This window comes from Atheta coriaria, unplaced genomic scaffold (assembly GCF_025399875.1).
Source record: "Atheta coriaria isolate IRGN ID8LTWV9N9 unplaced genomic scaffold, Caltech_Dcor_3.1 hic_scaffold_3_pilon, whole genome shotgun sequence".
Classification (NCBI taxonomy): domain Eukaryota; kingdom Metazoa; phylum Arthropoda; class Insecta; order Coleoptera; family Staphylinidae; genus Dalotia; species Dalotia coriaria.
In genome coordinates, this window is record NW_027045445.1 from 8,268,067 (window position 1) to 8,284,476 (window position 16,410).

At 31.9% G+C, this 16,410-nt stretch overlaps 1 protein-coding gene across 1 annotated transcript; it reads right to left on the bottom strand.

Annotated features, from left to right (window-relative positions):
* Positions 1 to 7,370: 7,370 nt before the first annotated feature.
* On the bottom strand, positions 7,371 to 16,080 carry LOC135803762 (uncharacterized). Its single transcript, XM_065317455.1, has 24 exons — positions 15,788 to 16,080; positions 15,521 to 15,717; positions 15,010 to 15,167; positions 14,865 to 14,941; positions 14,589 to 14,791; positions 14,343 to 14,503; positions 14,118 to 14,286; positions 13,814 to 13,998; positions 13,705 to 13,753; positions 13,321 to 13,498; positions 13,109 to 13,251; positions 12,918 to 13,043; positions 11,962 to 12,220; positions 11,358 to 11,545; positions 10,270 to 10,427; positions 10,136 to 10,212; positions 9,870 to 10,072; positions 9,466 to 9,626; positions 8,914 to 9,079; positions 8,668 to 8,852; positions 8,440 to 8,593; positions 7,909 to 8,086; positions 7,683 to 7,825; positions 7,371 to 7,613 (listed from the first exon to the last, which is right to left on the bottom strand). Exons 1-24 carry the CDS (start codon positions 16,026 to 16,028, stop codon positions 7,371 to 7,373), a joined length of 4,002 nt encoding a protein of 1,333 aa, XP_065173527.1. The 5' UTR covers positions 16,029 to 16,080.
* Positions 16,081 to 16,410: the final 330 nt, after the last annotated feature.

Genomic DNA, 16,410 nt, shown 5'->3' on the forward strand with positions numbered 1-16,410 from the left:
TAATAATATGCACATTAACTACACTACGAGTACACTAGACATCAAATAAAGTGGAGCATATAGTAAAATATTACGAGTATGAGTGAGTGTGAGTGTGTGTTTGACATGTTTTACATTTTTTATAAATCCAGGTATGTGTGAGCCGCAACGGAGGTCAATTAAGATAATTGCGTTGGAATTACGTACTTTTTGCGATTTACAAGTGTCTGTTTGATGTAAAGCAGCCATTTATATTAATACAGATGCAAAAACTTGTGCAATCAGTTGATTACCTTGCAGTATTCATTTATTCTTGAACTAATTGCAATAATTATCTATATTAACATGAAAATAAGTCTTAAATCATTAATATTTTTATTTTTATAAAATACAGATTTTAATAATACACTTTTGAGCTATCTATGATCAAATTATTTAACTATAATCACGATTGAATTCATATATTCATTTAAACTCCTTTTTAACACCCTGTATATTAAAATTTCTTATATTTTAATAGTTATTCTTCTATTTGAGGTAAAGGTGAATCCAAAAAATCATAGATCATCAAAATCGGTCCAGTAGTTCTTGAGTTATAAGCGCTGTAACTAACACGACTTGATTAAATTAATCAAAAACACATCACTTATAATTTTTTACCATATATCTTGACTTTTAAATTTAAAATATTTCCACCCTCAGTTTAAGGTCGGTTACAGCTTCATTTTCAGCATTGTTTCATTCACTTTGCGCTGTTTCGTTGGGTTTCGTTACTCCGCCGGAATAATAATCGCGATCGTAATGGTAATGGTAAAATAATAACGCTGTTCTGCGTTCGCGGCGCCGGGCATTTACGTAAGTGATTTATGCGCTTTTATAGCGCGTATTCCTTTTATTCGCACGCACTCGCGCCTACACGCCGGCGGGCTGTAATATCATATTTTTTCATTGCCGCCTCTTCGCCGTCTCCGCGGTGGTACTTCGACGGCGCGCGAATTCCGGCTCCATCGTCTCCATCGAGACGTGGGAAATGTTGCCCCAGCGCTTTTCGAACGCAATAACAAACGTTGCCTCGTAATTCTCACCGTGTCGCATTTTCATAACAGTGGGCTGGTTTATGATATACTTTGGACGTGTTCATAGCGTAAAGTGAAACCATTTACGTTTGATTTACATGAAGAAAAGTGAAAAATTGTTTTACTTGAAAAAAAATTAATTATTTCATTAATAGTGTTAAATTTTTTAAATTGCTTAGTTTTTCATTAAAGGAATGGTGGATAAAGCGCTACCCCGTGACTAAAGCCCGTGAATAAAGTACTTTAGTCACGACTTTGGCCCTGCGTGTCTAAAGTATCACTTTTTGTGTCTCAAAACTCTAAAAAACTACTTTAAAAGTGAAAATAAAAAAAATTATATTTATTATTATTAATTATTCTGTATTTATCATATACTAACTAGCGAACCGGGCAAACGTTGTTTTGCCATATAAATTATTTCAAGTTTCTAGATAAATTTTAGTGTAGACAAAAAGTAACTTACTTATTATAAAAAATAGGGGTTGGTGATAAGAAACCAAAAATTTAGGGTTGTATGTATATTTTAATGCCACATTAAAAAAATAAAAACAAAAAATTTCGACCAAAATTTAAAAAAAATTAAGGGTGAACAACCCTTATCACTTAAAGATATGAAGTTACCGATTCTCAGACCTACTGAATACGCATATAAAAATTTTCTTTGAGCGGGATAAAAAATGATTAAATTACTAAAATGGCTATAAAGAAATAGGGGTTGGTGATAAAAAACTAAAAATTTAGGGTTGTATGTATTTTTTAATTCCACATTATAAAAAAAATAAAAACAAAAGAATTTGTCCAAAAATTTTAAAAAAGTTAAGGGTGAACAACCCTTATCACTTAGGGGTATGAAAAATAGATGTTAGCCGATTCTCAGACCTACTGAATACGCATTTAAAATTTGGTAAAAATCGGTAAAGCCGTTTCGGAGGAGTATGGAAACAAACACTGTGACACGCAAATTTTATATATATAGATAATACAAATGTAAATTACCCCAAAATTAGTTAATATTTGCACAATTATTAAACAAATTATGCAATTCTAAACATAGTTAGTTCCGGAATTATTGATCCGCAAAGAAAGCAATTCCAAACGGTATTAATTCATAAACTCATAAATAACACGTTTCACTCGCAAAGCTTTCGGTTACAGTTTCATTTTGATTCAACGTCTCGTACAGATTGCACCCCCTGAAGCCCAATAAGCTCACAGCTTGAGCTCACAACACAAAATATGTACGAACAGCAATGCGCTATCTGAAAACTGAGCGCCAAAAACCACAAACCACCAACGCAAAACCGAAAACCGACAACCGAAAACAAAAACCCAAAACCAGCACACCAGTGAAATACGCGTCTGAATATCAAGGTAATAATGTAGGCTACTGTTGCTCTACCTACAGTTGCACACGGATCGTGTTACGCTCTTCCAGCAATCGAGTTTGCAGCTTCAAACGGCGAAACACGTCGCGACGACGAATATTTCGCACAAGGATGCAGAGCATATTAAACGCGTTCACCCTTAGGGGCGTATGTGGGTGTGCAAAGCATTATTAGACGCAATGTGTGCAGATTGCCGGGATAAATTAAAGTGTACTTTTCGCTCAGTTTTACTACGTTTTATTACGCGATATTATGACTTTATTCATAAAAAAGTTAATTATGTTTGCGCACGGACGTAAATGTTATGTTCGGGCATAAAATGCTAGTGTAATTATTAACTGATCATTATTAATATTCAAATATAATATAAATTATAGATATTTATCTAATAATCATATATTTATGGTTGAAAATAAGTAAATTCTAAATTTATTTACTTTTTTATCGTGTTACATGTTTGAAAAATAACAAACTAATTTCTTTTTGTTTCTTGGTTTTATTTTTGAAAAAGAAATAGTTTATCTCCTATTTTAAGAGATATTTTACAATGTTCTAAAGTTTCAACAAAATTGGTTCAGTATTTCTTGAGTTATAGAGGTACAAACAAACAAAAATTAAATTTTCTATAAATTTAAAAAATAAATATAATTATGCAATTATTTACTAATTTTAATTATTTAATCAGTAAATAATTGCGTACTAAATATATTTTTACCAAGTTTTTCTAATAATAATTAATCATTCATACTTTGTCTGCAATCCTAATCTAAACACCACAAAATTATTTCCACCAAAAAATTTCTAATAAAAACTCAAATAACTCAAATTCTATCAAAGATAATTCCACAAAACATTTACCACTAAATCAACAACATCTCACCTTTATAATACAGTTTAAATCACATACAAATATCAATTAATCCATGAAATATTTAATTATAAACCCAACTTTATAAATTTACGCATACAATTTCATAGCGCTCGCAAATGATTGATGATGCAACCAAAATTACACGCCGTCCCGCTCCGCTTGCATACAATGTGTTCCCAATTTCACATATGCGACGCGCACATAATTGTATGCATGCCAACATGCCATTAATTACGTTATCATTACACCGCTGCACTGAACCCTCGTCACGGTGGCGCGGTTACTGAACACTGTTGTATTATCCAGCGACACAATCCTGCTGGATTTGCAGGATTCGCACGATCTGCAACACACAACACATATCACTCGAGTTATGTGCATGCATTCGCAAATTTATTTTCAAATCGTGCAAGAATTGTAATATTTCTAAAAGTTTTACAGGGTTGGCATTAAATTTTTTTAGAAAAATTTTAAAATAGAAAATTTTGCAAATTTAATTCATTTTCATTAAAATAATATAATTATTAATCTTAAAAAATAATTTTAATTATTAGTTTTAATAAAAATATTATTAATCCGACCCTGTTAATTTTATAACCTCAATATTTCAGTTTTTTGCCATAACTTGCGTTGCAATTAAGTTTTAAACCTAATTTTTATAGATTCAACCCTGTAGATGTCACCTGCGGGTAGTTACTAGTGTTTTGTGTTCCCATCTGCAGGATGCACTAAATGTCCTGTCGTGTACATGCGTAAAACTCGTCACACCTGCGGTTGTTGAGCATCCGCGCGACGTTTTCCATATTTCAACGTCACGTATCGTCTACTCGCGTGTCATCGAGTGTTATCGTTTTATCATCGTCGCGTTCGCGCACAGGATGCGCTCGATGCTGTGACGTGCCGCCATTACTCGCGATCGACTCAAGTGATAGCGTTCGAGAAGTTTATCGACTGCAAGAGCGGAAAACTTACTCCGGGTAAAGTTGGTCGCATAACACACGACTATTATTAGCTGCAGGCGGCCCGAGAAAGAAGATGCCTGAAAGGAAGACCGATAAGATCGTTTCCCGTGGCGTCGTAAACTTTGACTGCCGCTTGCATGCAACCCAATGTGCACGTGAGTTGCTTTCGCGGCAAACAACGAGCTGTTATAAAAACATAACCAAACTTTCGCCACAAAGATACCGGATTTGGTAAGTAACTCGATTAACAGGGCAGTATTTAAATTTTTTATCATAAAACGAGAATATTTTTGAAGTTATGTTGATCTTGATGCAAAGTTATCTCAACTGCTGCGCTGAGAAGAGGAGATTGCAGAAGTTTTTGCTTAGCGCAGCAAGTGAAAAAGGATAACCAGGACGATAGTGATTGTAGAAGCAACAGGATTTTCTGAAACATAGCTGGAAAGGAAGCGCCGGGGGTTCTGGTTGTTTTGCGAAGCGTGTGCGAAGGATAAAAGAGGATTTCATGCAAAATTTAGCAAACGACAATTGGCGCGACCTTTTTCGCTCGACTTAGCAAAGAGTAAACGCAAAATGAGTGGCAAACGCTACGCGGCAAGGACGTGAACAAGCCGACGAGGACATCTTGATATTATTTTTACCTGACGCAGGGCGCAGGACGATAATTACCGAGGTCATGTACTAATTTTGATTAAAATTCAAAGTTGAATTTTTGGCTGAAACAAAGGAAAATCAAGTGAATAAAAAGCGAAAGATATTCGAGGCACAAACAGGACTTTTGAGTATTTTAATAAAACAAAGGTGGAAGTAATATTCATAAGATGAAAGTTTTATTTGGTAATTAATGTGATGTTAAATAACTGGAGGCATTCATCAAATAATGTTGAAAAATTTTGTATTTCATTGCATGACGGAATGTTTTTTTACTTTCCAAGAAGTTTTTTGATGAAAAAAAAATTAAAACATTTCTCCATGCCAGTAATATTCCTTAATATAAAATCACAATAATGTAATGTTAATATTGGCTCAGATAATATTTAATTTTGTTCATATAAGTTGATTGTCTTGTTTCCTGCTAGTGTTATATCAATTTTGGGAAAAGTGTATTAATTTGTCAAAGATCACTTTCGGTTGAAGAAGGAAAATGTTTCGTGTTTTACGGCCCCGGATGTTTTCCACACGCTTGGCTATAAATATCGGTGTAAGAATGCGGAAAAAAAGAAACGATGCGGATGAAGACACACGAGGGCGAAACGTGCGTGCGTGACGCATGACAACACATTGCGTGTGTGAAATATAAGAAAACACAGAAAACTTGAGAAAATTAAGATAATAAATACAACGCCAAAAAAAAAGAAAGAAAAAAAGACGTGATACCAACAATTTTCAAGGATGATCAATGTTTTTTACGTTTAGGAAAAAATCTTATTTTAGGTATTTCGTATTTTAAGATAAAAAATATGCAAGTAATAATAATAAAATAAATATTAATAATGTGTGATGTTTAATAGGATTTTAAACTAGTGTTTTGGAGTGTAATAGAATTGTAATATTAGTATTCTTCGGGAGAACAAGGAAATATACGTTTATTCTAGACAAGAACCGAATTGCAGGTAAACATTTGCTATCAACGATTGATTCCCGCTTGACCGCACATGATACATTCAAATTTACATATAATTCGATAGATGTCGACAGCCTGACTGAATTTGATTTATTGTAGATCACACCATCTTCATTCTCACATTCGCATGAAATGTAAAATAAGATAATCATGAATGTTTGTTTACATTTTATGTGAATCTATGAATGAGATGGGTATAAAGCAGGTATAAATATTCTTGTGCAAAATAAGTAGGTAAATACAAGTTTATTCTAGAAGAGAATTAAATCGCAGGTAAACATTTGCTATCAAGGATTGATATTTGCTTGACCGCATACAATACTCTCAATTTTACAATATAACTCGACAGATGTCGACAGCATGACTGAAATTGATTTAATTACTTTCTACTCGTATGTCGAATACGTAATATATGTTTGTATTAATAATATATTTATTTCTTAAAAATTATACGAGATTTTGTGGATTTACAATTTTGTTTTTAAATATAAAATAAATATAATAAATTTAAGAGTCTCTGAAGATGCCCTCAGGGCGAAACATGTTAAACTCAAAAAAAAAACATTGCAAATCCCCAAAATCACATATAATTTTAAATAAATAAATATAATATTAATGAAATAGTTTTATTGTAGATCTCTCCATCTTCATTCTCGCATTCGTATGAAAAGTAAGAGGAGATAATCTTGAATGTTTGCTTACATTTTTTGCGGATGTGTGAATAAGATGGGTATGAATACACGTTTATTTTAGACGAAACCAAAATATCAACAAAACATTTGCTATCAAGATTGATATTCGCTTGACCGCACACAATACAATCGATTTTACATACAAATCGTCAGATGGCGACAGCGTGACTGAAATTGATTTATTGTAGATCTCTTCATTCTCACTCTTGCATTCGCATGAAATGTAAGGTAAGATAAGAATGCATGTTTGTTTACATTTTATGTGAATAATAAAATATTAATATTCTTTGGCAGAACAAGTAAATACACGTACATATTAAATTATTAAATATTAAAGAAATTTAATAAATAAATATTTTTAAACTAAATAATAAAATTACATGTGATTTTTGGATTTGCATTTTGTTTTTTGACTTAGAGAAACTGAGTTTCTGAAGATGCCCTCAACAAACAAAATGTAAATCCAAAAATCACGTGTAATTTTAATAAATAAATATATGTTTAATACATATACAACCTGAATTATTTCGCATATTTCGTATTTCATATAGAAAGTAATAAGGTAAATACACGTTTATTTTAGACAAAACCAAAATATCAACAAAAGATTTGCTATCAAGAATTGATATTTACCTGTCCGCACACGATACAATGAATTTTACAATACAATTCGTCAGATGGCGACAGCATGATTGAAATCGATTTATTGTAGATCTCACTCATCTCCTCCTCACATTCTCACTCTCATGAAATGTAAGATACGATAAAATTGAATGTTTGTTTATATTTTTTCAACTCCATTTGAACGACGATGGCAGCCATTCTCAATCATAAAATTCTCAATGTTTTGTGTATCACCAATTTTATCCATATCATTGGTATGTTGAGATGAAATTACATGTCTTCTACGACTGGAACCTCCAAAAATATATTTCTCAATAATAAAAATCGGTGATTCAAATGCCAACGTCCAAATAACACTAATCACAAAAACCAAAGCAAAAATTGACCAATATTCAAGCATCTAAAACAAAAAACAAATTTTCACCAAATTACTTTAAAATTATTTTTATTACTAAATGGCGTAACTTACATATTGTGAGTTTGAAAATGCAAGAGGTTGTTTGATGGACGTATACAACACGAATATGATAGTGTAGTGCGTCACATACATGGAGTAGGTGAGCCGCGCCATCACTTGGAATACTCTTGCCGATAACAATGCATTCACTGGACCTTTGAAGGTTTAAATAAAAATGTAGATCCGATATTCCAAAGGTTTGAAAGTGTTTGAAATGGTGTATTGGGTGTTTACTCACCGCCGTATCCAGTCTCACAGGCGAATATCACCCAAGAGAGTGCTAAAGACCACGCGGGGCGAATGAAAGCAATGTAGGACGAAACGGCGAGACGATCGTAATCATCCAGGGCTTTGTCGACGAAAACACATGTTGCCAGCACACACAGTGAGCCAATCCACAAGGAAATTTTTAAGAACTGCAAATGAGGATATATTAAAGTTTAAATGATATTATTACTTGAAATGCGAATGTTAGTGTATTCGTATGTTTGTGACGCTTTGACACAAAAACTAGTGAAGACATTTTGATGAATTTTTGTATAAAGATGTTAAAGACTTCGGAAAAGAAAATAAACAACTTTTTGGTGCAATATTATAACTAAAAGGGTGTAAAATAGGGGGATGAAGATTGATAATCATAATTTGGCGCTAAAAGTGCACTTTAACGCCTTATTAGAGCATTATAGGTCTAAAAGTCAAGAAAATATTAAACATTTAATATTAATCTTATCAAAAATACAATTTTAATTTTCTTTGTCTGTATACGTACCCAGTTTATTTTATATGGGCCCTTTTGAACAATTTTGACTTTGTGGATAAAGTAGCCAACTATGATGCCAATTAACCATGGAGAAGCACGAGTGTACGTAGCGTGATAGTAGATTTTCATATAATTTATTGAAGCATCTGGGTCTTTTGTGTTTCTATCGAAAAATAAGTAATATATTTTAGTAATTGTAAAATATGAATAGTATAATACCATAAATATTACACATACAGCATATTAATGTCTGTGAGTTTATAAACCCATGCTACTGCAAATCCAGTGGAAATGGAGGCCAATGCAGCGATTGCAACGGCGGCGAGTGTAATCCTCGGCCAACGTTTTATTGGAAACAGGACAAGTGGTGATAAAAGAAACAATTGAGTGTCAACGGACAAATACCAGCTTTGTATCATACACTAGAAAATAAAACAAGTCTATAATTTAATTTTTAAAATTTTTAAAATAACGAAAACTTACAATTTCAGCATCATTTACATAGTTTTGAATATACAACAAGACACTCCACCAATAGTTTTGGCAATCTTTAATTGCGTCATTCATCAAGTACCAATATGGACCAGAACCAAAATGTTTAATAACTGTGATGTGTATAACAAGAACAGCGGCCAACGCTGGAGTTAAACTAAAATAAATAAAAAATAAATAAAGAAATTAAATATTTAAAAATAGATTCAATTATAAATCTTTATATCAGATATTATCTGATTTTTTGCAATTTGTGAAAAATTAATATCTTATCTAATTTTTCAAATATCTCGTGATTTAAAATCAGATCAGATTAAATTTATATTCTCCAGTCTCAAGTGATGATTGTGACACATTGTATGATAATCCTCGACATAATTCACGACGAGTTAATCGCCGGCTTTTCATAATCGTATAATTAGTTTATAATGTTTTTAATGAGAGCAGTCACGTGCGACGACTATGAGCGTGATTGAGATCAACGGCCCGAGATTTGTTTTTGATTATCTCATAGATTTAATTAAACTTGAATGATTAACTCACCGGAGATAACGATGTAGATAATAGAGAAAAACATTAAATGTTTGTTTGTTTTTGGATGATTTGAGGTAGACGTAGATCATCACGATACCACTCATTAGGAAGAAGGAATCTACAGCAACAGTCGCTCCACGGACGTACATTGTCCAGGGATCGATAAAAATCTACAAAAAGAGTTTTGCAAGGTTATATAATTTGGAATATTATAATAATTTATGTAATATTTTTAGCATATTATGAAAAACTTTTTACTTCATTAATTTATTACAGTTTTGAGAAAAAAAACAATGCCATGATTAAAGTGCTTTAGTCACGGGCTTTAGTCATGGAGTGGAGCTTAAACCTGTGTATTTGTCTACGGTGCAGCACAAGACAATACATAAACATTTTATATGATGATTACTCACATTTTTAAGATTTGCATAGTTTGCAATAGCTACAAGCGTTACGTTACTGAAAGTGTGTCCTAGTACCACCCACATCATACTTAGCGAACGGATACCAGAAAGACATTCCATTTGATCACCACCTGTGTTTGGTTCTTTGGTGGCAAAAAGTTTCTCACTGTTAGTCACCATAGAAAACGCTAGTAATAGAGGATGAAGTGGTTCTTAAAAATAAAAGATTAATATATTTTTAGATAAATTTTTAGTGAACTCGGAGGTGATTTTACTTTTTTCAAAATATCGAAGATATATGTCATAAAGAGAAGATGCAACCACTACTCCTAAGATTATTCCAAAACATGTCCTAAGAAAAATAAATCATATTATACAAACAAAACCTGCAAGTTTATCTCTATCTTACATAGCTACAATATCGCCATTAGTAATTTTTGGGTCCTGACTTGGATCATGACACTTCTCTTCAGTGAATTCCATTGATACAGGCAATATCTTTATGATTTTGTTTAAATCATCAGCTGAACATGCGTCTGGAGCGCACATAGCCCAGACAAGCGGTATCTGAACATAAATAAATGGAAATAAAATTACTATTAAATTTGATTTGATTTGATTTTAAGTGTGAATATAATATTATTATATTGTATCATAGAATATAAATTAAAGCAATATTGCGATTTGATAGACATTATTAAATTGCTTATGACTGGCATTTTCATCCAATATAAATTTGTTGCATATTTGATAAAATGTGTTTTGAGTTTAAACCTGCCGTTACTAGATAGTCGGTTAGATGGCACTACGATGCACGGTTTTACATTAAATATTGCTTGTTGGTGGTAGTGAGTGCACACCGTGTCCGTGTGGATCACGCGATTTCGCACAAGAGATAAGTTTGTTTACCTGCAGATATCGAATGTTTATTTCTTGGAATAAAATCACATCATTGTAGTTTATATTGGCGTCGTAATTTATGCAAGTATTCTTCAATTCTTAAATCATGAATATAACTAACAATTTCACATTAGGTGTAATAGTTTATTATAAAAATCATCATCAGCAAAGCATTTTTATTATCCGCAGATAATTTAAGCTGAAATTACTTAAATATTTTATGTAAAATCTGGCAATTTTTATTTGTGAAATTCAATATTCTGACTGAACAGAACACAAAGTCATGTCATGAATCATGAATAGAAAATATGGTTTAATCAATTCAAAAACAACGTGTTCAATTTGAATTTTGTCTCGCGTAGCCGTAATCAATAACGACAGACAAATGCATTTCGATTTTGAGTGGTGTTATTATTCCACTTTTATTTGATTGATAAGTGTCTGTTAGTTGGTGTAAAAACAAAATTAGTCTGTAAAATATAGTTGATAGCAGATTAATCAAGTTTTTTCATTAGTTTTGTCGCTGTATTCAAGTTTAAAATAGTAAGTCAATAGATTTTTTGTAATTTGCGATTCAATGTGCATTAATTAACGTACCTCTGCAAGGTCTCCCTTTCCCAGACAGTATTTTCCGTTAATTAGCGTGCTACTCTCTGCATCATTGTTGTCTGGATCCTGTGAGTGGACCACAACGTCACGTATCGATTGACATTCGTCGTAAGCTCCCAGGTTGTAAAAGTTACCAGCAAGGATTCCGGATTGCAGCTTTGACATGGCATCGAACACTGCGCATAATAAATAAATTTAATTATGTAATAAACCCAATTAAATTCTATCCATAATACATGTATTCCTAAAGAGCAGCACCGTGTATTTTAGTATCAAATCGGAATTGCTTAATTATGTTCCAGATTTTAGAGGTATTAATAAAATTGATTTCGTTCCACCACGGAAAATTCTTTAAATTTATTTTTAAATAAATAATTTGTTGAGAAATTGCAAATACACAGCTAAATTTTAACTTCAAGCTTTAAAATATTACTTTTTACACGTTTAGTACTTTAGTCACGAGCTTTAGTAACGGCGCATGCGCATTTATCTACAGTGCCGCGCAAGGCCATACAAAATGAGAGTGCTAATCAGCGCACTTGAGATTTTCACTAGGAATAGCAAAAAAGTACAACATTTTAAAATTACTTACTTTGAATAGCCCATCCTTCATAATTTGCCAAAGCATTCACATATAATTTAATCGCAGTTTTGCAATTTGGTGAAATATCTGCATCTTTATATCCAAGCAAAAAAGTTTCAGGAAAGTTACTCAAACTTTTTATTATTTCACTATACTTTTTAGTATTATTATCGCCACGTTCTGCTGATACACTTAATACACAAACTGTCCACATCAATAACTTCAAAGTAAAACTATTTATACTCATTATGAGAGAGATTATTTTAAAATAACCACAGTTTTTTCAATAATATTTTAGTAAATCATTTTACTTAAGATTATTTAGCTTTGGTTCCGAGTTATAAATTACGCATAATCCACATACGCTCTTCACTTGAAAATTTATATTTTATTGGGCATCAGGTGTATGATTTATATGTTTCTATTATATTTTTTATAATGATTGAATTTATTTTTCCAATTTTTTTATTTTAATTCAACACCGATGATATTTAGTTACACATTCTTTCAGAAATTAATAACTAACCAGTGAAGTACATTTTGCTACTAATGAGATTTTTTTGTTAAAAAAGGAAGTTTATTCATTGTTATCAAACTTTGTTAATTATACATGCAGAAATACAGATAATTAAAAATATCGGAAATAAGTTGCAATAGTACTTTTAACAATGATGCAAGAAAAGAGAATTAAAAACAACTTTTCATATTGAATGCAGTGGATTGAATTTAAATATCAGTTGAATGAAAAAGTAAACAATTGTTTACGAATACATTCAGGTTTTTATAGTAAATTAATAATATTTCAACAAATAATATTTTACATATATTCAGTTGTGAATATTTTCAGTTCAAGTGGAACGATGATGTAAACCATTTTCGACATTGATGTTCTCTTTATCATGAATGCTACCAACAAGACTGATAATATTTTTAGTTGTATTAACAGATTTATTTGGTGCTCCTACTGGTCTTTTACGATTGCCACCACCAAAAATGTATTTTTCAATAATAATAACCGGCGATTCAAACGCCAAAGTCCATACAACACTAATTGCAAATACCAGAGCAAACAATGCCCAATACTCGTACAGCTACAAAATAAAATAATTCTCATTACACTTTTTAACACTATTATTCTATAGATGGCGCTACTTACAACATGAGCATTGGAAAATGGCACAGGCTCTTTAATAGAAGAGTGCAACACTAAAACGATGGTTACATGTGTAAGGTACATAGAGTAAGTAAGTCGTGCCAGTACTTGAAATACTCTAGCCGATAACAATGCATTTACTGGACCTAAAGAAGATTAAATATAAATACAAAGTGTTAAGAAGTGTAGGAGTAGTAAAGAGAGTGTTAACTCACCACCGTATCCTGTCACGCACGCGAATATTACCCAAGAGAGCGCCAACGACCAGGCAGGACGAACGAAAGCAATATAGGACGAGCTGGCCAGACGATCGTAATCATCTTGTGCCCTGTCTACGAAAACACATGTAGCCAATACGGCTAAAGATGCAGCCCAGAGGCAAATGTTTAAAACCTACAAATTTAACAAATTAGAAGAAAAAACAAATTAAAACAAATTTATTTTAAAAATAGTTAGAATATTATACTACTTGTTGTTTATTGGTTAAATATTTACCTTGGGAATTTTGAATTGTTGATCTTTTTGCACAATTTTGATCTTGTAGATAAAATAACCAGCTATGATGCCAATTAACCAAGGGAAGCACGAGCGTAAGTTGCCTGGTAGTACAGCTTCAAATAATTTTCAGTTTCTTTGGGATCTACAGCTCTTAATTAAGAAAAACCAATAAATTATATATTTAATATAAATTACAACAAAAGAACTTACAAAGTGTTACTGTCGACCAATTTATGAACCCACGCCAAAGCAAATCCTGTTGAGATAGATGCCAATGCCGTGAGGAGAACAACAGCAAGTGTAATTCTTGGCCAACGATTAATCGGAAAGAGGAAAATCGGTGAAATAAGAAACAGTTGTGTGTCGACTGACAGATACCAGCTTTGTGGAACACACTATAAAAAATAAATAAATTAAAAAAATAACATTAGTAAATATATTAAATCTCATTTGAATTTTTTAAGATTTTTATGTGAAATTCGCAAGTGAATTTTGTGTAAAAATATTTTCTTACCATTTCAAGTGAATCAACATAGTTTTGAATATACAGCAATAAACTCCACCAGTTTTTACTGCAGTATTCGTAACCATATAAATTCATTGAGGACCAGAGAGGACCTGAACCAAAGTGTTTGAGAATTGTGAGATGTACCACAAGAACAGCAGCGAGAGCAGGTGTTAAGCTAAATATAATAATAAATTAATAAATATTACTCGAATTGAAAGCTACATTATTTACCGCAGATAGCGATGTAAGTAATACAAAAACACATTAAATGTTTGTTTATCTTTAGTTGATTTGAGATAAACATAAATCATCACAATACCAGCCATTAGAAAAAATGAATCAACAGACACAGTGGCACCACGAACATACATTGTCCAACCATCGCTGAAAAACTAAACAAAATAAAAATTAAATTAATTAAAAATGTTTTGCGACGTAAAACTGCAGATTGCAATTAAATAAGTAGTATTTTCTTACTTCTAGAAGGCTATTCATATTTGTCAAAGCAACCGACATCATATTACTGAAGATGTGACCTAGTAGCACCCACATCATGCTTATGGATCGAATACCGGAAAGACACTCCAGTTGGCCAGCGTTTGTACCTGGTTCTGTGGTTGCAAAAAGTTTCTCACCATTGGTCACGACAGAAAACGCCAGTAGCAATGGATGCACAGTTTCTTTAAAAGCAAAACAAGTTTAAAAATAATTTTTATATGCGGAAACGTCGAAAATAGAAAGAAATATTCATACTTTTCTCGAAATATCGAAGGAACACATCATATACTGAAGATACAATCATTATTGCCAAAATTATTCCAAAGCACACTCTGAAAAATCACGAATTTTGATACATTTATTACTTTTATTCAGATTGATAATATTTTAATATTCTTACATGACTGCAATATCCCCAGGCGTAATTTCCGGATCCATACTTGGATCATGACACTTCTCTTCAGTGAAAACCATGGGTATTTGTACCATCTCCATCATTGCGTTTAAATCATCTGCTGAGCATGCATCAGGTGCACACATCGACCAAAAGAGCGGTATCTGCATATTGCGAGTATAAAATATTTATAAAGTAATTCCTGCACATATTTACTTTACTATATTTTTGCAATCGAATTTTAATAAAATAAAATTTTTGCATTTCTAATCAAATAAATAAACGATATCATGTAATCAACTGATATAGTTTTGTTTGTATAACGCTTTGTGTAATCAGTACCGACAAGTAACATAATAATATTTGATATATCAATTGATTAACGCACGTGGATTTATATTTCTATAGAAATACATGTAAACTTGAAAAACGATAGTAAATACATTTTCTTTAAGAAATATTTCATAACAAGGCATGAAATAATTTGTAGTAAATTAAATACCATTTTATTACGTACCTCTTTTAATTGCAATGTCCCTAAGCAGTATTTCCCACTAATAAGCGTAATAGAATCTTTTTTCTGTTCCTGTTGCGTTCCGGAATTTTGTGAGTTGATCACAATGTCGCGTATCGATTGACATTCATCGTAAGCTCCTAAATTATACAGGTTTCCAGACATAATACCGGATTGCAGTTTAGACATGGCATCCAACACTGTAGACAATAAATTGATAAATAATCTAATAATAATATTAATATTAAAAAAAAATAAAAATTTACTTACTCTTCACGGCCCATTCATCTTGATTATCCAAGCCATTTTTATAATGTGCCAATGACTGATTGCAACGTGGTGAAATATTAGCAGCTTCATATCCAACCGGGAATCTTTGAGGAAAGTTACTCAAATTGTTTAGAATGTCACTATATTTAATAGTATCACTGATATTGACCGATGTGACTGTCGTAGCACAATATAATAGTAATAGTAACAACGTTGAAAAAATAAAATAACGCGCACCCATTTTATTTAAAAAATAATTAATTTTTAGACTTTACGGAACTGTTCGTACAGGGAAAATCGTAACTGAGCGTAAGTTTGCAAATAATGTTGAAATGCACCGGCTCTATATAAATACAATGCGAGATTTGATAAATAATCTCAATCAGTTGACGTATAGATGATTAAATGATATTTATCGTTGTTTGATACTTAATTTGGTAATATATTAATGTTTATGCGTTATCTATTATTTGAGGGTACGCATATATTTCCTTTTAGGGAGCGTTTGTTGAATTCATTGGATTTGTAGATTTTATGCATTTCAAAATTTAAGTTCGAAGTTTTATGCTTAAAAGGATATAATAGATGACTTTTGAAATGTGAACTATTTCAATTTATGGCTC

Bases quoted from the DNA above. Each gene is read 5' to 3' on its own strand.
- LOC135803762 (XM_065317455.1), bottom strand. From the start codon at position 16,028: ATGGGTGCGCGTTATTTTATTTTTTCAACGTTGTTACTATTACTATTA. The intron at 10,073-10,135 runs GTAAAATCACCT...TTTATTTTTAAG, and splicing joins TCTTCGATATTTTGAAAAAA to AACCACTTCATCCTCTATTA. The intron at 8,594-8,667 runs GTATGTGTAATA...ATTTTTCGATAG, and splicing joins CTCACAGACATTAATATGCT to AAACACAAAAGACCCAGATG.